This window comes from Anoplopoma fimbria, chromosome 20 (assembly GCF_027596085.1).
Source record: "Anoplopoma fimbria isolate UVic2021 breed Golden Eagle Sablefish chromosome 20, Afim_UVic_2022, whole genome shotgun sequence".
Lineage (NCBI taxonomy): Eukaryota > Metazoa > Chordata > Actinopteri > Perciformes > Anoplopomatidae > Anoplopoma > Anoplopoma fimbria.
In genome coordinates, this window is record NC_072468.1 from 25,721,699 (window position 1) to 25,745,478 (window position 23,780).

Below are 23,780 nucleotides of genomic sequence, written 5' to 3' on the forward strand. Positions count from 1 at the left end.
TACAATACTTCACAACATGAGTTTCACACAACGGCCTCTAATGTTTCCCTGAGTGGAAAAACAGGCTAAAAAGGCTTTTAAAAATGTTAATAGCATACTTAACAAAGTATAACTTTCCGTTTAAATGGGAAAAATGATGTTGCAGCCAGAGACACAGGAGGACGCTTTTTTTTTTCTACACTTATTATAATAAACCAGCATATATTCCCACTCTAAAGTCTTCTTGCTGAGTTTATGGTCTCAATCTCTAGTTTCAAGTCTTCTTCAATACAGCATGATGTTCATTTTTTAAATTATGGTTCATTTAGAGTCAAATAGATGGGCGGGGCTACCTTGTGATTGACAGGTCTCTGCCACGTTGTTGTACAATCTGGGATTTTGCCATGTTTCTCACTTACTTTGTGTATTTATATATTTTATTAAAATGAATTGACACATTTTGGATACCTAAAAATGTCTTATACAGCATTCGGTTGTACTGTAGCTCCACCCTCTTGTGTCACTTCTGGTTGCAAAAAAAACAAGATAGGGGCTGCCAAAATACAGAACTCGATGCTTCAAAATGGCTGTTCACACACAAATGGGTGAAGTCACAGTCCATTTCTTGTATTCATGTCTGCTAATCATATGCAGGTTGTGATTTTATCAATTTCACAAGAATATAGAGATGTAGTGCCTTGCACATCTCCACAGAGAAAGGAACTCCTGATTGTGTGATATCGAGCAGTGCCGGGTCACATTATCTCAATAGAGACATTTCAAATTGAAGTGTAATCAAGATGTATTGTTCGTACAGACACTGAGAAATTAGTGAGAGGTTAGTTTCTCGCTCTTACAAATGGGGATCGATTTTCTGATGCAGCGAGCCGACCCTTTTGTTTTAGTCGTGCTGCATTTTAATAACGATCAGTCCTAATGAAGATGTTGCTGCTACGATTTAAAAAACGCTCCCCGTCTGCATCGCTATGGAGACAGAGCTCTGAGTGGGGTTATGAGAATATGGTGATGGGTGGCTGCTCATCAGTGCAGGCAGATATATTCTGTCTTGATGTCTCCTTTGCTCTCGTTCTCCTCCCCTGTTGTTTAATTCTGTCCTCCTGGGCCTCCTTTCTTCTGCCTTCGCTCTCCTCTCTCTTAATGTTTTCTTTCCGTATCTGCCTCCCCCCGGCATCCAATCTCCCTTCCTCTCCATCTAACCTTTGCAACCTTTTCTTTTTTTAACCCACTGTTCACCCTCTCTTGTTCTCTCCCCTCGTCTTTCCTTCCTCGCCGTCTCAGATGGGAGCATGTACTCCGCCATGTCGTCGGTGGCAGGTCACGCCGGCTCCATCCGCCGAACGTTTGGCTCCCAGAAACTCCTGAAGACGGAGAACATTTGGCTGCTGAGTGAGTAGGAGGTGGAGGAGGAAGAAAGTCACGCAGAAACCGTGCAGGTTTAGATTAATGAATATGGAGATGGTGGGTGGTACTCTCTGTAAATCACCCACTATCATTCCCATGGGGAGAAACAACATGTAGGAGGATTCTCTGTCACTGTGTTTGTGGTTTGGGTCACGATATTTACTGCAGAAAAATGTGATACAGAAAACGGAAAGCAGCCTGTTGATTCTCACAATGTTTTTTAACATGCAGTTTTTAAGGGACATTTCACCCCAAATCAAAAATACAAATTGTTCCTCCTGTAGTGCTATTTATCAATCTAAAATGTTTTGCTGTGATTTTTCTATTTAAGTAGATATCCACAGTAGAGATGTCTGCCTTATCCCCAGTATAACGGGACTAGATGGCACTCCAAAAAATACATTTGAAAGACTCAAAAGCAATGTCTCGTTCCAGAAGTCATGACCTGGTCACTGAAGGTAATCCACAGACCTTGTTGTGAGCAGTTTCATGGAGGAACATTTTTTGTTTCTACACCCACAAACTGGATCATCGCGCATAAAGGAAGCATGCATACACGATAAAGCTAGCTCATTTAGCACGACAGAGCAGTTTGTAACGTTTACGTCTCAAGCTGTCACAAGCACAAGCCTCTCTTCCATGTGACACCAAAACAGATCGATAAAAAGCACTACAGCTAAGATGAAATATAAAATGTTGGATTTTTGGGGTGAACTGTCCCGGCATGAAAAGTTAAAGTAATCATGAAAGAAGAAGATGGACAACTGACACGTTTAAATCTCATCACCAGATCCACAGTTTGCCGGCGCAGCCATAATCCCCTCTTCCATAAAGTACAAGGAGGAGATCTACTTCTTCTTCAGTGAGCTCAACAAGACAGCCAGAGTGGACGAGGAGCCTTACAAGGCCCGCATCGGCCGAATCTGCACGGTAAAAATGACACTTTTAAGCCTGTGTTTGGTGGAATGTTGATAAATCCAGGTCCATACACAAACTCCTTTTCTACTCTTACTACTTCTACATTGCATTGCATATATCTTAGCTGTGAGCATGCAATCAAAGAGTGCTTTGACCTTTACAGATTGTTTCATTTTAATAATTGGTAGAGGCCTGGAGGGTTTGTATTAATACTGTTTCCAAAGAGTGAATAGCTAAGAACTCAAGGTTTTAGAATATGAACAAATCCCAAATGTTCTGAGTGAACATGCAACATGACACATGGTGAAATAATACTCCTTTTACTTAGAGTTTATTTTCTACTTTCCACTTTCTAAAACATTTCTAAACATGTTTCTGGTTTTACATCCTAATCAGTAAATCTTCACACTACAAAATTGTAGGATTAATAAAAGTTCTGTACGATATAGAGCTGCTGCTGCTGCATTGCTCTGGGTAGAAGCATGTTGCTGAACATATGAACTGTTTTCCAATCAGTTGTGTCAAACCAGGTGTTTCCCAATCAGCCGTCAAATACAAAACACCTGCTGCCCTGTGAGATTCATTACTTACCTTCTGAGTCTTGTGAATGAATCCACACAGACAGTAAAAGATAAATGATAAGAGTATAAAAGTAGTTTTGAGTAAGTGGAGTTTCTTTATCTGCTAATTAAAGAAAAATGCACTAAACAATGCTCTCTTACCAAACTTCCTTTTCATCATTGACGTGGTTATTAGTCAGCTTTAGCTTCAGCTTCAGGAAGGTAGATTGGCTGTGTTACGCATATTTTTTTACTAATCTGTGTACTGAACGCCCAGACGCATAAAACATCAAAATTGTTTCCCCAAAAATGTCAGAGTATTCCTATAGACCCTTTTACAGCCGACCGCATCCAAAAAATGTAATTACTAAGCTTTTAACAACATTGAATTAAAACAACATCAAAATGTCTTTTTTTCCGACAGGATCAAGACCGTTTCAGGTGATCACGCTATCTGCTGAATTTCAGCCGAATGCATCTGTGGTTCCTAGAAGTAACGAACATAAATGGTTGGCGTAAATAAAAAACACAGATAAGTCTGTATTTAAAATTGATTTAAGGCTTTACCAAAAACACACACATGTTCTGTTGGTGTTTTCAACAGCTTCCATTACTACGTGCAACCACAAGTCACCAGTTGACACGGTCACTTGTTAAACCTAAACACCTCTATGGTTTTAAGCTATTAAACATGTTGACTACCACTGGACTGATCAAAAATGCTTGTGTTTATAGCACCAATTTCATAAATCACACCTCTGAGACTATGTCATCGTATTTGATGTTCTGTGCATGAACAAAGTTAACATAATTGGAAGCATATAGTAACTTGTATGCTCGTAATTTCACACTGGTGTAACGTTGCACACTAGGTTTCTCCACTAAATAGATGTATATATCTGCCCACTAAATATTGGAGCCCTTGTTAATGTATTCTGCTCGCTCACTGACAGCACATTGATCTGGAAAGTCGATTGTTTATGTTGCCTTCGCAATCCTTGGTGGTTAATGCTTTTGCATGGCCTGATGGTTATTTCACTCCGCCGTTCTTCCATTGCCAAGCTGCATACGCACAATGGTTAGTACATCAACATTGTTTAAAGACTGTGGAAGGATCTATGAGGGAAGGAAAGGGACTCCAGGTATTCTGGGTAAGGTGTTAATGTCACATCTTGGCAGGAGACACAAAGAAAAAAGATCCATTTGGCAACACCGGCTGCCCTATTATGACTTTGTTGTCACAGTGCTTTTATGTTTTTTCCAGGTGGATGAAGGGGGCATCAAAGCCCTGCTGGCAGACTCATGGACCACCTTCATGAAGGCCAGGGTGATGTGCGGCGCAGGAAACACTCAGCAGCAGTACAACAACATGAAGCAGGCGGTGGTGCTGACGGCGCAGGACAAGAGGGCCGGAGTCCTGTACGGCCTGTTCTCCAACGCATGGTGAGCCGGAGCTCAGAATCACTGACTGCCTACACAGTTAATTACAGTGTGCAATTTATGTTTTTTTCATGCTATTTCAGGATATTTTGTGGGGATGTTAAACAAAGACAGCTCAAAGAAGCTTTGTCGTGTTGCATGAAGCTGAAATTATGTTTCTCCAAAGATTCTCGTATGCTACTCTGTGAAATGGCGCAGAGAATGGTGTTGTTGGTAACCATAGGTTACCTGATTCTACTCCTGACTGGAGGTGGGTTGGAAATGAACATGAAAACAAAGATTAACATGTTGTTTACAAGTATAAGATGAACGGCCATGCCTGCAACCTCCATGCATGTTCGCCATTGGTGAAATCTGGAGAAACATAATTCATTTCATGTTTCTGTTTGATGCTGAGACAATTTACCAACAAGGACTCATGTTTATTGGGAATAAAGTCCTTATTTTTTCTAATTAAGTTTAAGTGGAATTGTAGTTATTTGAAACAACTCATGATGGGTTGGTGTTATGCAGCTAAAACCCGGAAATGAGTCGGCATTTTTGCACGTCTGGTTTCTTTGTCTCTAAGACAGAGGGTTTTTTGAATGGGGTTTTTGTTAGAAGCTTGTAAAATGTTTTGTTCTACGATTTAACTAACATCAGTAAATATCCCTCTGGACAATTTAGTAGTTTTGCGTCTTAAAAAAGGCTGTTGCTAACAAGAGTCTAAATGAGACGATGAAACGCCATCCCTAGAAAACTAATCATCCTTTAGCTTAGTAGTTGTGAAGTGAAGTCATGTGACCGTGGTCAATTGCCTTATAGCCTAATGTTAGCTTTTTACTTCCGCTGATGGTATTCATGCTATAAAAATAAATAAAAAGTGTTGTTCAATTGTGGAGATTATCTTTCTTACAAAACATATAAGTACCATAAACGTTTGTTTTCCACAGAGCTTATTTTCTGCAATAATCCCCAAAATCCAATGGAAACATCTCATTGGCTTTGTGTTGATGAAACTAGCATAATGCTAGATGGACGATGGTACCGAGGTTGGCCTACAATAAATCCCTGCAGCACTGCAGCACTCTCTGTTTACATGACCTGTATTCAATTTAGAATATTGTCATATTCGGTATAATAGTGGAATATGAGTGTGCATGTAAAACTATTCATTGATTTGAAAGTGTCCACTGCCCTAGAAAAAGCTGCATGTCCCTCATAACCACTCGTCTGCTTTCATGGTTAATGTTATTACTCTTCCCTCTGCCTTTGTTCAGGGGCAGAACAGTGATCTGTGCGTACTCCATAGAAGACATCGACCAGGCCTTCACCACATCCAAACTGAAGGGCTACAGCAGTCCATTCATGGGGAGTCGCCCTGGGGCGGTAAGAAAACCCGACAAGATCTTTCAATCTTTTTTTGTGTCACACTGAGAAAAACAGCATTGAGATAAAAATACACAACTGCATGAGTTGGCCTTTTATTTTTAGGGGAAAAAATTGAAGCGCAATTTTTTGAAAGGCATGAGTTAATAAAAAGAAAAGCAATTTCGAAAACTTCTTTGTTCAAGGGCATATTGTTTATTCAAGAGCCCGGCCTGGTCTGAAGCGATTGCATCACTTCTCCTCTCAGTGTGTCCGGAAAAACTCGACAGCTGGAGGTCACAACGACATCAAGAACCTCGGGGTGATCAGATACCACCCGGAAATCGAGGACGTTATCCGGCCCGTCGGCGTGGCTCCGCTCGACCTGCCCACGGACGACCAAATCACTCACGCTGTGGCGGACATCGTCCTGGCGGTCAACGACGAGCACTACAGCGTCCTCTACCTCGGAACAGGTGTGTGTGTGTGTGTGCATCTATATATGTGTGTGTGTGTGTGTGTGTGTGGTTTAAAGATTCAACTCTTTCTGTTTTGATGCAGTGGGACAGATTACATTTTCATGTGGAGGAATTGTTCCCGTCGTCCTTTTGCTATTTCCAGATGGCCTCATGTTGTGTTCATTTCAATCTCAACTGGCATTGAAAATTTGACCTATTTTTTATTTAACAAAAACAAAGGACAACATAATCTTTCCGGCCTTGTCGCTATCTCAAGGGACCTGAATGAACTGTATTCTGCTGAGTGTCTGCACATCCTTTTTACGGATAACATTGATAAATGACTCTTTTTGGCTTTCATATTTTGTTATTGGCTTCCCTGCTGCAGTGTGTCGTGCTGAGTGTGGCTGTCGTTTTTTTTAACCGCACACCAAGTACATCACTGAGACACAGAGCAACATTATCCTCCCACTGGAGACGTGTTTGTCTTTTTAGTTTTCTTAAAAGCTCTTATTTGATCTCCCCCCAAAAAACAGGCCTTAAATAATAACCCCCCGAAGGTCTGGAAAAAACCATATCTTTCTCCCTAGGTGTTTACTTTCATCCTCAGCAAGTGTCGTACTTTGACTGTTTAGAGCATGTGATGTAGAGTTGGTTCATGGTTGCTGCTGGTAATGGTTCTGAAGTTGTGACAAAGAAAAAGACATATGGCCAGACTAAGGTTGTTAAAGCATCCTTAAAGCACGACCTTTTTGTATTTATTATCTCGCTTACGTGCCCACACATACTTTGTTTATGGTGGTCAGTTATTGTGGCAATAAGAATGAATAGATACCGGGGAAAATCAAAAATAATAAATGCACAGCAACATTTGTTCGCATATCAGGACAAGTGAGTCATAATGTACAACCCAAGGTTCTAACAGTTCTGCAGCACTGTGGGCGAATAAAGAATAAAACATATGAATAATAAAAAAAACATCACAGACATTTAATTAATGCAAAAAATCAAATGTACAACTGAAAAGATACGTTTGAATTTAAGCACTGAATACTAAAACCAAAAAACTTGTCGCAAGGTCAAAATGTATTCTGTTGAATATCCATTCAAACGCTTCCTGGCCTTCACACGACTGTTTTTCTATTTGATCAAAGTGGCAACGCTGAGCCGCTGCTGTTGCCCATTGCAGTTACTCACAAAATTGCATTGTGCTTCAGGGAGATCGCTATGGCAACCATCACAAGTCATATGCTCATGCGTGCATGGATGTCTCACCATGCTGAAGATCACCCAAAAGATGAGCAAAAGTGTCATCTTTCTCGCCTGCAGTGGACGAGTGCGCGTCGTTCATCGGGCAGTTCTGGGTTGATGCTAATAATAGATGCTTCAAAAAAACAACACGGTGTTAAAGGAGTGAGACTGGCCTCTCTCGCTGTGGGCTTTACTAACTGTGTCAGTGACAAGGAGGAGAGGATGGAGGGCTATGAACAGCCAAGGGTCTCTGTGGTGGCCTAAAAAGAAACCAGAGCAGTGCGTGTCACTGGAGATCTGAGGACAGAGGAACAGGTTGTTCCACACTCACTGAATCATTCCTGTTGGGTTTTTTTTTCTTTTCCACCTAAAGAAACAGTCATGGTTTCCCAAACAGGGTTTACATGCATGTACATTATCCCTACAGTGTTATCTAGTTTCTGTTATTCAATATATTAGTGCAGTGGCCTATTGCAGCCATTTGGAACAGGCCTATTGCTTTAGTTTATTAATGTTGAACGTGTCACATGTCCAAATTGCACCACATTCGTCAAAGCACTCCATGGGGTCCTCGGCTAAACACCCACAAAGTGTGAAGTAGATCGAGTGAGCGGATCTCAAGATATGTGAAGGACACACAGACAGACTGAGACATACAGTATATATGATGTTAATGATATGATACCGATTCTTTTTCTCCCTTTTTGGAGGGAAAGAGTACAATGTTATATTTTACAAAGTCCACCTCACACACACACACACACACACACACACACACACACACACACACACACACACACACACACACACACACACACACACACACACACACACACACACACACACACAGAGATAAACAAACAAGGGAGCACAGGAGACACAAGGAATAACCAGAGACATGGCCATGGCCATGGCAGTATCAGAAAAGGACCCCCAAAACAAATAAACTTTAAAAGGGAAATAAAGGCAGAAACCTCAGGAAAAGATATTGAGGAAGGATTCCTCACCTAGGATGGAAGTACAATAGTTGTCATGTGTAAAGAATGAACATCATACAATTAAATTATTATATTCCTTTATTGATCCCCATGGGGGAAATTCGAGTGTTGCAGTTCATATGACTGAAATGATACGTTTAGTGTAGTAAGAAGCATTAATAGTTAGCTAAAAAACAGCTGAAATAGATAAAAGATAAAAGTCTGCCTACTAGATCAATTGTGCAGCTGCTAAACTGTTGCCGTACCAGCCACCGAGTCTCTGCCATCTTCTCATGAACAAAAAGTTGAGAAAGTCTGTATGTTTTTCCAAAGTACCTGCTATCCTTTCTTTTTTAGCCTTACTTTTTTTTTTATCAATGTTGTTAGCAGCTAGCAAAACTTCTAAGATGAAGTCTGTCAAACTTTCAAACCCTTTTAAATGTTCCATGGTCACCTGACTCATCATCATCATCATCATCATCATCATCATCATGGCACATACATGAAAGAAACTTAGCATTGATTGGTTTGTATTCAAACACACACAAATACTAAATGAAGTCATTTTATGTGATTAAATAAAGAAGAAAGAATAAGCAAAGACAGGATGAGGCCTCAGCTGGCAGCTTTTGAAGGCCCCTCGAGGTCGGAGCCCCGTCGGCTAATTCCTGCTTGACTCCTCTGATCTTTTCTGAACTCCGGTTTGATCACATTCCATTTTTTCTCCTGTATCACCTTAACGTCAGGGGCACCAACTATAAATATTCACAGGACTGTAATAAGTCACACTCATCAGTCTGCATAATTGATTCCAAACATGCCCTTGTATCTGTTCAAACTCTCCTCCAAATAATCCAATCTTTGGTGAGTGGGGCGGACAGACAGACAGCTCTTCCTGATGGATTGGTTGCATTAGATCAGCTTAAACCAATCAGAAGAGGAGTAGTGGAGAGCCATGTCCACCTCCGAACCTGTTACAGTGAAATGGAAGCACGTGCATTTTTGGCTCGCCCGGGACATCGATCTTCCCTGGTGATGGAAATTCACATGAATATCTTTCACAAAGTTGATTCATCTTTGTGCAAGAAGAAGCAACGGCTGATATTAGGGAGGTTTCCTCGAGGGCAAACGTAAAGTCCAAACCATAGATATCTGTAAAAGATCACTTAAAGCCTGAATACTTTAAATATATTAAGTGGACTTTAAATTAACTGTGGGGCTTGTTTTCCGGTTTGATCCGGTTAATTTGGTCTGGTGAGAACGCTGTGATTCAATGTCACTCTGATGCAGACCAAACAACCAGATCAGGACCACCTTCTAGTTACTAAAAGGAACTGTCATTTTCTGTTGATTTTGGTGGTCCCTGTGGATGAAAGAGGTAGTGTTTCCGAGCACCAGATTCCCTTTAGAAAACATCTAATTTTACTGCAGCAGGGTCTGACAACCTGCTGCGTTCAGTTCTGGTTCTGGGTCTGGGTCTGTCCATGTCGGACTGGTCTCTACTGGAGCCCCTGCTGAAACCTGAGCTGAGGTTTCTGATGATTTCATGTAATATCTCACGGAATCCCATCAGGTGGCACCGATGACAAGCACTAAGAATAACCATGTAGAAATAGTCCATCTTCTTGCTAACGGACTCGTTAACTTATGATTGTCACATAGAGACATCAGTTTTAATTCCAGACTGTTTTACGACTAGTTAAAAGTTCCTCACTGGAACTTTAAAAGTTGATGTCTGCTTCCTCACAGGCGGGTTTGTTTGTGGTGCGAACGCAAAGCCGACCATCTGGTCCATATGTGACACCTGCATGAATCCAAAAGCTAAACCACATATATTTACTTCATGTGGGCGCTGATTAAAACAGCCCTTTTTCCTATATTTTCCTCTATACAAACGGCATATATTCAGCTGATCAAAGCAAACCCTCGTCTGCTCAACACTTGAGCTCAAGTAGAGCGACGGGACTGTGGTTTCCATGCTCTAGTGCACCTTGATGGTTGACGTTTTAAAGTAGAGAGCAACTCATCTAATTTCACCAAACATCTTATTTATTGAAGTCACAGGCGTCTGACAAAGTGATGATGTTATTTTGGAGGCTAAAGGAGTTCACTTTAACACATTGACCTAGAACACACTGACAGGGCGGAGCCATCCAGAGTCCTAATGAGCTAAACATCTTACCGTATACTCTGTGTTTTAAAGCCGTTCTAACTAGTCTCGTGGGACTTCCCCTGTGAGATGCGAGCTGCCAGAACGCTGCAGGATTTGACACAGTTCATTCTTCTGTCTTTTGATCACCAGACGGCAAATAATTCAGCAGAATTTATGCATATAATAACCAGCTAGTTCAATAACTGTCAGCATGAAAACATGACAGATGACGGTATTCACTGCGAGCAGTTGCAAAACGGCTTTCATTCTCATAACAGACTCAATGTGCAGTCAGACTGATAGAAAGGTGTTGTATTATGACCTGATTTATTCAGGGAACACTCAACAGGAACTCTTGCAGCACTTTTGGGTTTGATGCCCCAATGAACCGTTGGTGTTTTAGGTATTATCTTGTGGGTCTTCTCAGTTTCATTGGAGTCCCTCTTGGTCAGAAGTGACTTAAATCCAGGTGATATTTACAGCAATAAATACAGCTGGAAATAAAGCACTGTATTCAAAATCCTTAAAGTCTGGTAATTCAAGACCTGGTCCAAAGGTGGACCCTTTTATAATTATAATTATTGTTATGTTTTTATTATGTCCAATTCATGGCTATAAAAAATAATTTATCTCTGAAGTATTTGCGTAAAATAACGGCAAGGTTAGGGAAAGATCGTTGCTATGGCAATTAAACTGAAGTTAGGGTGAAATCACTGATTCCCTGCAAAGCCGTTGGCTCCTGTTAACAAGTGACAGCTGGAGCCAATAATGCTGGACACATGGCAAAATCTAGAGTCGGCCACTGAAGTTCAACAGCCGTCTGACGTCTGACTGTGAGCGTGTTGTGTCAGAACCATAAAGAGAAGCAAAGGATGTATGAGCTCCGTTAGTCTCTGAGGCTGGAGAATGATTGAAATGGAACAAAAGAACAGGCGGTAGTGAAATATTTCCTTCGGTAACCCACTGACAGATTGACCACCAGGAGATGTAAAGCTGCTTGGACCTTGTTTTTTTTTTTCAGACATGGAGTCGATACAGTAGAAAGATCTCCTCGGGGTTTTGAAGAAATGCCTGAGTCGTACACTTGTTTCAACTCGACTTTGTGTTTGAGTTCAGACGCAATTTTCTTTGCACACACTGCGACACTCGAGGTGGCTGCATCTTAAAGGTTAGAGAGGCAGATCAAAAAGGTGGAGCCCAGCTGGGAAAGATACTGTGAGTGAGAATCAGGACAGAGGAGAGAGAGTGAAGCGACTCTGTCACCGCAAGGAGGGCCGTCTCTGACGAGTGACCCACCTTGAACCCGGACTGGTGGGGGTCCAAGAGGTTGTTCTGGTGGAGGTAGGAAGACAGTTGTTTAGAGACAGCGCGTTCAAGTGTTCTGGATAGAAAGGGTAGAAGAAACCGGTCTGAAGTTCTTGACATCAGAGGGGTCAAGTGATGGTTTTTTCAGAAGGGGGGTGACTCTGGCAGTCTTGAAAGCCGAGGGAAAGCATCCCGAGACGAGAGATGTGTTGATGAGGTGGGTGAGGAAAGGAAGGAGTTCAGTGGCAATAGACTGAAGAAGAGGGGAGGGGATCGGGTCAAGAGAGCACGTGGTGGGGCGGTTAGATGTAACAAGGTCAAGGACCTCGTTAGGGGAGAGGGGAGCAAAGTAGGGTAAGATGGGGTGTGGAGAGGGAAGGGGGAGCTGAGGGGGAAGAGCTGGAGAGGGTAGAGAGGGAGAGGGTGGACAGGGAGAGGGGGCTGAGAGAAGGAGGATCTGATATCGTTTACCTTCTTGTCAAAGAAGTTGGCGAAATCATCAGGGAGAAGGGAGGAAGTAGGAGGAGGGGGTGGGGGTTGGAGGAGAAAGTTTCAAAGAGTGTTTTAGGATTGGAAGCAGAGGTTAGGATTTTAGAGCGGAAAAAAGCCGCTTTAGCAGTAGCTAGAGAGGAGGAAAAAGTGGAAAGGAGAGATTGGAAGTTAAGAAGGTCCTCCGGGAGTTTGCCTGTTCTCCATTTACGCTCAGCCGCTCTTAGGCTCCGTCTATCAGTACGCACTGAGTCCCACAGCCACGGGGCAGGAGGAGTTGGGCGTGCAGGCCTGGAGGTGGAGGGACAGAGGTTGTCCAGAGAGGAGGAAAGGGTGGAGAGGAGAAGATCAGTAGCAGTATCGGGGGATAGGAGAGAGAAGGATTCAGGGTCAGGGAGGGCAGAGGTAACGGAAGAGGAAAGATCAGCGGGGGAGAGGGAGCGGAGGTGACTACGGGTAGAAACCATGTGGGTAGGTGGAGGAAGTAAGGGGGGAGAGGAGAGGGAGAGGGAGTCGGACATGAAGTAGTGGTCCGAGAGCTGGAGGGGAGTGACAGAGAGGTTAGCAGTAGAACAGTGTCTAGTGAAGATCAGATCCAGCTGGTTGCCGGCCTTGTGGGTAGGAGGAGAAGAGGAGCGATAGAGGTCAAAGGAGGAGAGGAAGGAAAGCAGTGGTTCTAACTGTGTTTAAATTGTACAAGGGAATGTGTTTGCTGGAAAAGAATATGTGCACTCAGCAAACTCTCCCTGGATAAATAAAACCCCAAAAAACAGATTATCTCAGCAGAAGTCGTACAAGTTCAGCACCATCACCCTTTTCCTCCCTGCAGAATGCCGTGCTGCTATCTTTGTACTGATACAAAGAACCACATGAGCATAAAATGGGATAAAATAAGGAATGGTATCTCTGACTACAATAAGAAACAAAAAAAACAAAAAAAGAGGTTTGAAGTTTATGAAAAAGAGACGAGACAGTTTGAGGACAAAGGAAGTCTAAGTGACGGCGAGAACCTGCCAGCGTAATTACAAAATGTGAGAGTGGCCTCATGGAGGGAGCATGCAGGAAATGAAGGTGTGAGATAAAAAGGCATCACTGTAATCACATTCCCACAGTGGGGAAGGTAACAATCATCTCAGACGTGACAAAAGGATAAACAGGGTAGAACTTATTTCTGCAGGGAGCCTTTAAATCTGTCAAGTCATTACATTTGAGAGCAGAGAGGTGATGACTTAGGGAATGCAAATAGTACGAGAAGAAGAAGACTTTCATTGGCTTTTAGCGTAATGACATATCATCACACTCCAAAAAGGTAGGCAATGAAGAAACACTGAGAGACCAGGAGGCTGTAAACAGTCTGTAAGAGTGATGCTGCACTTAGCTGTCTGTTGCACAAAACAGAGTGATGGCTCGGAGCTACAGTAAGGATTCCATAATTATTCATTTTGAAAATCTAAGCTGCACGCACGACAGCACTATTGATCCAGATTGCAGCAGGCCGGTGACTCCGCTCCATTGATTTTTTTGGGGGGGAAATAAAAGAAACTAATTTATGAAGCAGACTTCATTTGAGGAGTTGGAGCAAATAGGGGCCTTTTAATCATTTTGTGCAGCACTGAAAATGATGTTTGACATGTTGAAAACCCAAACAACAAGTTCGATTAGCACAATAAGAGGGTGTGCTTATTGTTTCTGCTGTGAGGATAGATAGGCTTTTGTATCGGAGGCAACCAACTGTCACTGCAGGAATGTTCCAATTAGCTAAGCTTTAAAGGGCCACTGTAGTTTGGTAACTAACTTTGCTGATCATGCTAACAGTGAATCTACATAATTGGTTCATATGATATTGTCGTATCTTTCATGCGACAGTGCTGTTGAAGTGATGAGAAAGGATGCTCCGCGGACACTGTTCTTGCTGGTATAATGAAGTTTATTACAAACAAGCAACACATGTCATGACGGACGTCTCGAGCGCCCGGAGGTCTCGAGTCGAATCTGAGAATCCTAAACTTTTTCTGCTCTTACCCCACCTTATATGGGGTACATGTTATTTACATTTGGGCTGAAGTCCAGGTCATGTATGGGGCCCTGGTGTCCTGCACATCTACTTCTTATCTAAAACAAAGAGACATGGGGCCTTCACTGTATTGTATAAGACCTGAAAATATACCACATATTCCCCCCTTCGAGACTTATACAAAGTCTCGAAAAAATAAAAGAGGAGACATACAGGTGTATAATCATGACAAACTTAACAACCCGTCCTTTTTAACATTAAAGCAACTATACGGAGTATAAAAGTGAGAGTGAAAAACCTGTCAGGCAGCTAATCTTTCTTGAAATATCCATTAAACAATGTAGACAGGAAAATTTTCTCACGGTCCCTCTGCCAAGGCGACCATACGCAGTACTCCATAACACTGAAATTTTTAGCAATTAGTGTAAGGAAATGACCTAAGCAAATACATATGGAACTCTCAGTAAATCAAAACAAAACAATGTCCAAAGTCAGGCTGGTCGACCCATCGCACCTTTCTATGGACCTTTTCCTGCCTACCCCACTGTCCCTAAACGAGAAAAAGAAAACATCCGAGGTCCCAATATATTTAAAACCCATCATTTCCCAAGTATTTAATACACAAAGAAGAAAATTCATTTTCAATAATACTAATGTAACATCTAAGAGAAGACATAAGACTGTATAACGCTGCAGTTTCTCAGCAGCCTTGACTCAGGTGTAGTGTCGATGACGTCTTGAATCTGGATGTTGTATCGCCAGTCCACGTTCAGAGTCCTTCAGACCATTCGTTTTTTTCATGTTTGAAGTGTCTGAATCCATTCAGCCCATCGGAGTCCCTGACAATCCACCACCCTCACAGTGGTCTTCCCCCAATATGTTCTATAATGAAAGAAAAGAAAACCAGTATCTTTTGCATACAGAACAGATACAAATTAAAACATCAAACACAGAATAAGAACACTTCTATAAGTAAAAATGTGAAATTATAAATCATATTGTTCATTTGTTTCCATTGTTTCCATACCCCCCCTTCGAGACTAAACAAAGTCTCGAAAGAGCAAAACAAAATCAACACTACAAACTACGCAAGCAATAACAGAGGTAAATAATTGGATTATAATCATATGAGATATTCAAAATGGATATTCCTCCACCAATTCGATCTTTATCGCGTCATCCTCATCCACGTCCGTGTCAGCTTCGTGTAATAATGGCATCAGAGTTTGATCGCCGGGCAGCACAACTCCAACCCATCTAAGGATCATCGCCTTTGCAAAGGTCAACAACAGCGTACAAAAACAAAACATCACACACAACGACAGAACGAGCGCTACCAAAACCTGAACTAACACTGCTCCTAGTGGCCCCAATTTATCCTGCAACCAAGCATTTGCAGACCATCCCGCGTCTTCTGACGGGCCAAACGCATCTCTTATGAGCTTCAATGCCTCTATGACACTAGTCATATTATCAGAACTATCAGGAATCAACGTGTAGCAAGCCGACCCTGTTAAGTTCAAAGTCATACAAAGGCCCCCTTGTTTGGCCAAAATATAGTCAAGAGCCATGTCATGTTTTAGCAACGTCAGTCTGTGGCTTCTCTGAGTGTTTGACAAATATTCAAAACCTCTTATGGTTTCGTTCGCAAAGCCCTGCAAGGTGTAGGTAATGTTGTCGATGTGATCTGCCAAGAATGTCACCCCATACCATGGAAATAATCCTATACCCCACTTCTCTCCTATACTTATTCTCCAATGGTAAGATTCCAATTTGTGGAACTGTGCCAACTCACGTTTCTTCCTACTACTTGAAGCGACATTGGATTGGACCCCATCTGGCCCTACTCCCTTCTGGATAGTAAGAACCTCATATGGAAGTTTCAACAGTGCCATATAACAGCATCCTGTCCACCCATATGGTAGAAATATGTATGCCTTATTACCACAGACCCACCAAATATCTTTGAAATTTCCTATAGTCACATTCCCCGGCAATATCTGATTATGTACCCTTAAAATTGTCTTCTTTTTGTGTTCTGGTACCTGAAAAGATGCTTCATACGAATCATTACTATTCCCATGTTTCATTTTACCCAAGTCCATCATATAGTCATCACAAACTGATAACCCCATAAACGTTCCCGGCCCACCATAAGTTTTATTTGAACAAAAGCAGCTGGTAGCTCTCACTTCTGTCACCTCCATTACATCAGGGAACGCAGTTCTGATATCTTCATGCTGATCAAGTAAATTTACATATGATAATTCCATCAACCAAGAACAAGTAAATCTAGGCCTAAACAGAAGCACTGACAAAGACATCACTATATCTACTGCTGACTGCTGGTGATACAACAGCCATGATAATGCATAACTTTGACACATAGCGGTTAGTGGTTCTGGTATAGTCTCTAAAATCGAAGGCCATGAGTTCGGCGATAGGACTTTCACCAGACATGGACCATCCGTTTTCACAACCGATCTTACAGAGTGGGTTACTTGCTGGAACCATAAGTTCCTACCTGCCCAAGGGTCTGCGATGTGTAACACTGAAGGATCAAACCCAAATGCCTTCCATTTAGTGTCTCTCTTTTGTATGGTGCCATGGTATTGATCCATCATGTATTCTGGTGTCTGATCAGAGTCAACAAAGTTATTATCTACGTTTGAAATAGTCCTCTGAGCTGTCATAGATGACTCTACATACCTCTCTTCTATCCTCTGTTCTTTGTAACTTCAACAATGTCATTACTGCTGTTCACGCTAGGCTCTAATTTTGACATTAGCTTCTGGGTCTCATTAATCACATCCTTAAATGTCCAAGAGGTCATATTAGATGTCTGCGTTATATTTACAAATGTCGTAGATGTCACAGATGTCGTCACTGTTGTAGCCTTCATCCCCTTTGAAGTCATAGCTAGAGTAGTAGCCTGAGTAGGTGTATGAACATTCTCAGTTGTTTCTGGAACTAACGTAACAAGCTTCATCTGTGTACTAATCACCTTTGGAGTAGTTATTGTAGTAAATTGTTTCTGAACCCCTTTAGTAGTCGTAGAAACTCCAGTAGGCTCCAAATCTCTTATCAGGAGTGACACTCTACGAGTTACACGACCTTTGATCCAATAATTTTGATATGGAACAAATTTAAACTCTGGTTCTACATAAGTACACGTATATTCTCCTTCGTCTTCCCGAGTAACGTTACGCAGGACAAGGGAACAATCATCTGTACTTTTCTTCCACCTCATCTCATTAAACAAAATATACTTCCTTTGATCACGAGGCACAATGTCATCTTCAGGTCTTGTCAACAACAAATCTTCACCACGACTATTCTCCCATTTGGGAGGCAAGTTACCACCACTGTTCCATCTCCCACATTGACAAGGAAGGTAAGCTGTTCCTCCTAACCTAACTCTGATCACAGTACTCGAAGGAGGTGACGTTATAGGTACCACCTGAGGCGCCTTTGTAGTTACATGTGATGCATTTATACTTTCAATAGCTTTTGTCATTGAAAGAGTATATTTCTCTTCCATTTTCCCAGCTTCCGTCTGGAGAGTTGGTGTCATCGTTGTCAATTCTCTTGTTTCCCCAACATCTTGGAGGTCTATACTCTTATTCCCCCCTAGTATCACTAGAGACACTATGTGAACTCTAAATCCTAACTCGGATCGCTCACTTCCACTATGTCGATCGTAAAAAGTACACCTGTAATCACCCTGATCTTCCTGTTGAGGCTTGCGTACATAGAGACTACAGTCTCCCTCAATCTTCACTCTCCTTTTGTCATTAATTAATGTATATTTCCCTAATGGTACTATCTCTGACAGATCTAAGATCTTACCATGGCCATCTTCCCACTGAACTCTGAGTTTCCCTTTACCACTATTTTCTTCTGTACACTGACATGGAAGCCGAACTGACTCCCCCAAGGTTGCTTCAACCCTGAATCTCGTAACGGTTTGGTTTGACTCTTCTCCTAACTGGTCTCGGGCTTCTTTGTCTAACTGGATCCCTGGGTTGTTCTGCAGCGGAGTCACCGCCCTTTGATATCTCTGGCGCTTTGCAGGCAACTGAAATAGGTCCTGCTGGGTCTGGGACATGTTGAAAGACAATGTCTCTAAATCTTCTTTCCTGTCCCTCAACTGCCGAGTCATTTCTGGCATCATCAGGAATATGTACAGAAACATCACCATTGTCCACAACTTGGACGATCTCTCCTTCTGAATTCTGACTCTGGGGATTTTCATGCATCTCCCTTTCTGGTGTGTGTTCTTCCACATTGTCTTCGGGCTCTCTTGAGCCTTCAACATCTTGGCTCGGTGAATGTGGCGCCTCTTCACTTGGCGCTTTGACACAATGTGATAAATGATACCATGTGGGAGACCCTTTAACCTGGACCGCGGTTCCAGTACTGCGAACTACTTCAAATGGTCCTTCACGGCGTTCGTTATACCACTTCCGTCTAAACACCTTCACGAACACCTTGTCTCCAGGTTGCACTGTGATCCTTTTTTGCTCATTGAGCTTCTCCTGCACCTCCTCCTTAGTTTGCCTGTCAGACACATATGTGGATATTCTTTTATGTAGATTAACCATGTATGTGACATATGTTTGCATTTCATCTTCTAAAAGGGCCAGACTTGGACCTTTCCCACTTGTCCGCAGACAAGGCGTTGGCATCAGTCTTCCTGTAACCAACTCATGAGGTGTCATATGCAAATCGCGGAGCTCACTAGAGCGACATACCATTAATGCCAATGGAAGCGCTGCTATCCAATTTAACCCCGTGTGCTGGCATATTTTGACAATACGATTTTTCAGAACACCATTCATTCTTTCGCACATCCCTTGACTTTGCGGATGATAGACTGCACCAAGACGCTGTTTAATTCCTAGTTTTTGCAAAATCAATTTCACCGTCTTATCCACAAACTCTTTCCCATTGTCTGAGGATATTCGATCTGGAAGTCCCCACCTGCTTATGACCTCTCTACATAAGAACTTGGCAACCGATTGAGCATCTTTCCGTTTTGTTGGACAAGCCTCAGGCCATCGTGAAAATCTGTCCACAACGACTAGCATATATCTTTTCCCTTCAATCGGTTTTATCATGTCAACATAGTCCACAACTAGTTCACGCATAGGACCCCTTGGAGTTGGGATGTGGCCAGGAGGAACCGTCACTCCCCTCCGAACATTGTTTTTCAGACAGATAGTGCACCTGCCTATGACATAGTCAATCTGTTCAAGCAAACATGGTGCCCAAAAACCATACTCTTTTGTAATCTTTCTCTTAACTTCCCCCCTTGCAACGTGAGCTAAACCATGCGCCTCCTGAATCATCAGACCCAACAGGTCTGGAGGTGATAGTATCAGCCCCTCATGATTTCTCCAAAGTCCAGTAAAATCTCGGGTGGCACCTCGGTCTAGCCACAACTGTTTGTCCATTTCAGGAGCAGCTTCCTGCATTAAAATCACATCTTTGAGCGTAATTTTGTCTTCCAAGTTCACTTCATGCGTGACGAGAAGAACTTTGCCCAATTTATCTGCTCCTGTGACTGCTCTTGCAGCTTCATCAGCCGCTCTATTCCCTTGTGAAACCCTTGATGCATCCCTCCTATGTGCTGCACATTTGGCTATTGCTATTTCTTTAGGCTTCATCATAGCATGCAGCAATTTCATGATCTGAGCGTGATGCTGTATCGGCGAACCATCCGTTTTCTTAAACCCTCGGTTCTTCCACACTGCTCCAAACAAGTGGCACACATTATGTGCATATGCAGAGTCGGTATATATCGTCACTCGCTTCCCTTCTGCCAATAAACACGCTTCAGTTAGCCCCACCAGCTCAGCAAGTTGTGCAGATGCAGGCTGTGGTATAACCCTTCAGCCTTCTCAACTGCAAATCCAGTTCCTTGGGCTTTTACTACCGCATAGCCAGCACTTAATTTATCGCCCACACGATAACAAGACCCATCAGTCCAATACTCCAGGTCCACCACATGCAATGGGAGAGCTTGTAAGTCTGATCTAAGCCTAGAGTATTTCTCTGCTTCTTGAACACAATCGTGTGGCTCACCATCTTCTGGAGTTGGCAAATTCTCAGCTGGATTTACCGTAACACACCTTGCTAGGGTAACATCTTCCTGCTCTAAGAGCCTATGATAGTCTCTGAGCCTAGACATAGTCAAGTTGTTCTTACCATAATTCAAAAGATTTCTGAGACTATGATGTGTAAGAATTGTCACTGGATAACCCATTGTTACAGATGATGCTTTATTGTACATTAGCGAAACTCCCACCATAGCTCTGTAACACAGTGGTAACCCTAGCTCCACTTCTGAATAAGCCGTGGAGTAGTATGAAATGGGTTGAGGACTCGTCCCCGTACCCGTTGGTTGACAAAGAACTGCACATGCATGTTTACCCCCAGTAGAAGTCGATACATATAACACAAAATTCTTAGAGTAGTCTGGAATTGCTAGCGCCGGAGCCTCTTGCAACTTCTTTTTGTCGTTTCAAATGCCAAAAGGCCATCGTGTGTCCAGGACAGATTACAGTGTAGCTTAGCATTCCCAGTACTTTTAATCATAGCTCTCAAAGGCCCCGTCAAGCTAGCATAATCCTCAACCCATGCTGAAGAATATCCTGCAATACCAAGAAATGTCATCATCTCTCGGACTGTTCTGGGTTTTGGAGCCTTGCGAATAGCCTCCACGTGACTATCAGAGATGCTTCTGTGTCCCTGCGTTATTGTTTGACCCAAATAAGTTACCTTCTCCTGACAATACTGCAGTTTCTTCAGAGAGGCCTTGTGACCCTTCTCTGCCAGTATTTGTAGCAATTTAATTGAGTCCTTATGACATGTCTCCTCATCTGGTGAACAAATGATGATATCGTCCACGTATTGAATTACATTGCTTTTTAATACCTGCTCTATCCCCTTCAAATCGTCTTTCACTATTTTGTTGAAAATGTGAGGACTATGTTTGAACCCTTGTGGCAGTCTCTCATACTCATAAGATTGTCCGTTGTACGTGAACCCAAATAAGCTTTGGCTTTCCCTACTAAGTGGAACACTGAAAAACCCACATAAATCTAACACTGTGAAATGTGTCGCATTTGGCGGAAGTTGGGCTAACAAAGTATGTGGATCCGGCACTTCTGCTGGAAAATCAACCACCACTTCATTGACCGCTCTTAAATCATGTGTCAGGCGATATGAATTATCTGGCTTCTTTATTGGCAACAAAGGCGTGTTGCTCTGGGGATCCTGTGTTATCCTTAAAACACCCGCCTTAAAAAGTCCTTCAATCTGTGGTTCAATTCCTCGGATTGCCTCTAATTAAAGAATTATTCTTCTGTACTATATCAACAGGAGTGATTACTTTCTTTTTCCCCATTATAACGGCTTCCTTATGTTTCGTTATTGTACTTTAAGAAGTAATTGCTAACATTAAAACTACTCAAGGCTATTTAGATTACTTAACGGAAGCCTCCCCTTGGACGTCAGCAAGCCACACTCCGTGATGTGCCGGCCCGCTGCCTTGCCTCCCGTCTCAATTCTCATTCACCGTCGATGACATAACAGACAAGAAACAGGCAATGATTTAGTCTCTTGTGAACCCATTAGGTCCCTTTAACAGCATCATACATTTTATTCCTAAATTAAACCCCTACTTAAACATTGTAGCATTTAGTGAACACCAACTGGACCAAACAGTTCAAACGGCAAAGGAATTCTCTGTAACTCCCAAGAAAGTGTCACCGAACGCCTTCACACCCCCACATTCTGACCTCCATCTAGAGGGAGCTTTGAGACGAGTGAGGGGGGGGTTTCAAACGCTACCCTTCTTAAACGAAGTTCATTGTGCATTTAACATTTATTATATTACGTCCCTTTTAAGAAGAGCTCATGTTTTATTTACTAATTTGTTCAATTCATTAAGTCTTCTTAAAAGAAGCTCATAGTTTTATACCTTACTTTATTCACTTCATTACGTCTTCTAAAAAAAGAAGCTCATAGTTTTATACCTTACTTTATTCAATTCATTACGTCTTCTAAAAAGAAGCTCATAGTTTTATACAATACATTGGGCCACATATCTATCCTTACAAATTATTAAATGTCTCGTTCTCAAATCACCACCTATGCATGTTTATTCAATCATAATGTGTTTTTCTTTCTTTTAACTTTAACACATCTATTCTCTTCCTATGCATTTTATGGCACACAGTTTGAACACATCAGCAGCCAAGTTTCACACACACACATGCAGCACTCCTACGCACACCCATTCTCCCCCTCTCTTCTCATCCCAAAGTAAACACACACACACACACACACACACTCACGCATTCTCTTCACCTAGTTTCAGATCTCTTCATTCATACAGCATGCTTATTGCCGCTATTTCCTTATTTTTTCATAAAATTTATGCTACCTATGAGATGTAGATATTCGATGAGAGGCTGCATCAGACACCGTTCGTCAACCAATGTCAGAGTGGGAACAGTCAATCGAATTGTGATTCTACATTCTCCAGTTATTAAACTGACCATCAGATGTCATTCCAGGTTTTATTCGGCCCATACTACATGCTCCTACTCTTGAGGGCTCTATCCTATCCGATTTTGCGGCTCAATCATATGATCCTTTCCTTTATTTCCTTTATTTCCTTATTTCCTTATTTCCTTATCACTTTTTACATATATTTATACAAATTACCTGGATCCAGGTTTCCCCAATTTTGTCTTTCTAACTTAATTCCGGACTATGTCAAAGCCATCGTTACGCAGTGGCTAATATGCATGTGTCTTACCGTTAAGAAGTTGAGGGCCCATCTTCAATTAATCTTGCACGATACTGTTTAACACACCTTATCGTTACCATGAAGCTATTCTAAACTATTCCTTGTATTTCTCATACTTCTTTCCTTCACTTTTTATCTTCCCCTTTCACATTAATTTTAGCACGGAGCCTCACTTAAACATCAAATCAACAGGACGTGTCCATAACAAGAAGGTTCTTAATTTACGGTGTGACCAAACAACTCCACATAACAGCCCCAATTCATGACCAGCATTCAATCGAGTGAGCTCACCGTATGTGAAGTTGTAGCAGAAAACCGCGAGGCCACCTCCGATCCTGTTCGTGACGCCAAATTTGTCGTATCTTTCATGCGACAGTGCTGTTGAAGTGATGAGAAAGGATGCTCCGCGGACACTGTTCTTGCTGGTATAATGAAGTTTATTACAAACAAGCAACACATGTCATGACGGACGTCTCGAGCGCCCGGAGGTCTCGAGTCGAATCTGAGAATCCTAAACTTTTTGTGCTCTTACCCCACCTTATATGGGGTACATGTTATTTACATTTGGGCTGAAGTCCAGGTCATGTATGGGGCCCTGGTGTCCTGCACATCTACTTCTTATCTAAAACAAAGAGACATGGGGCCTT

General features: G+C 42.2%; 1 protein-coding gene across 1 annotated transcript in view; it reads left to right on the forward strand.

Annotated features, from left to right (window-relative positions):
* Positions 1 to 23,780, forward strand: part of si:ch211-113g11.6 (uncharacterized protein LOC559008 homolog) — a 45,170-nt gene that overhangs the window by 17,013 nt on the left and 4,377 nt on the right. The window contains exons 6-10 of the mRNA XM_054621029.1: positions 1,279 to 1,386; positions 2,192 to 2,331; positions 4,144 to 4,322; positions 5,579 to 5,687; positions 5,935 to 6,142. Coding sequence (XP_054477004.1) covers positions 1,279 to 1,386; positions 2,192 to 2,331; positions 4,144 to 4,322; positions 5,579 to 5,687; positions 5,935 to 6,142 — 744 coding nt within the window. The remainder of the gene's footprint in view (positions 1 to 1,278; positions 1,387 to 2,191; positions 2,332 to 4,143; positions 4,323 to 5,578; positions 5,688 to 5,934; positions 6,143 to 23,780) is intronic.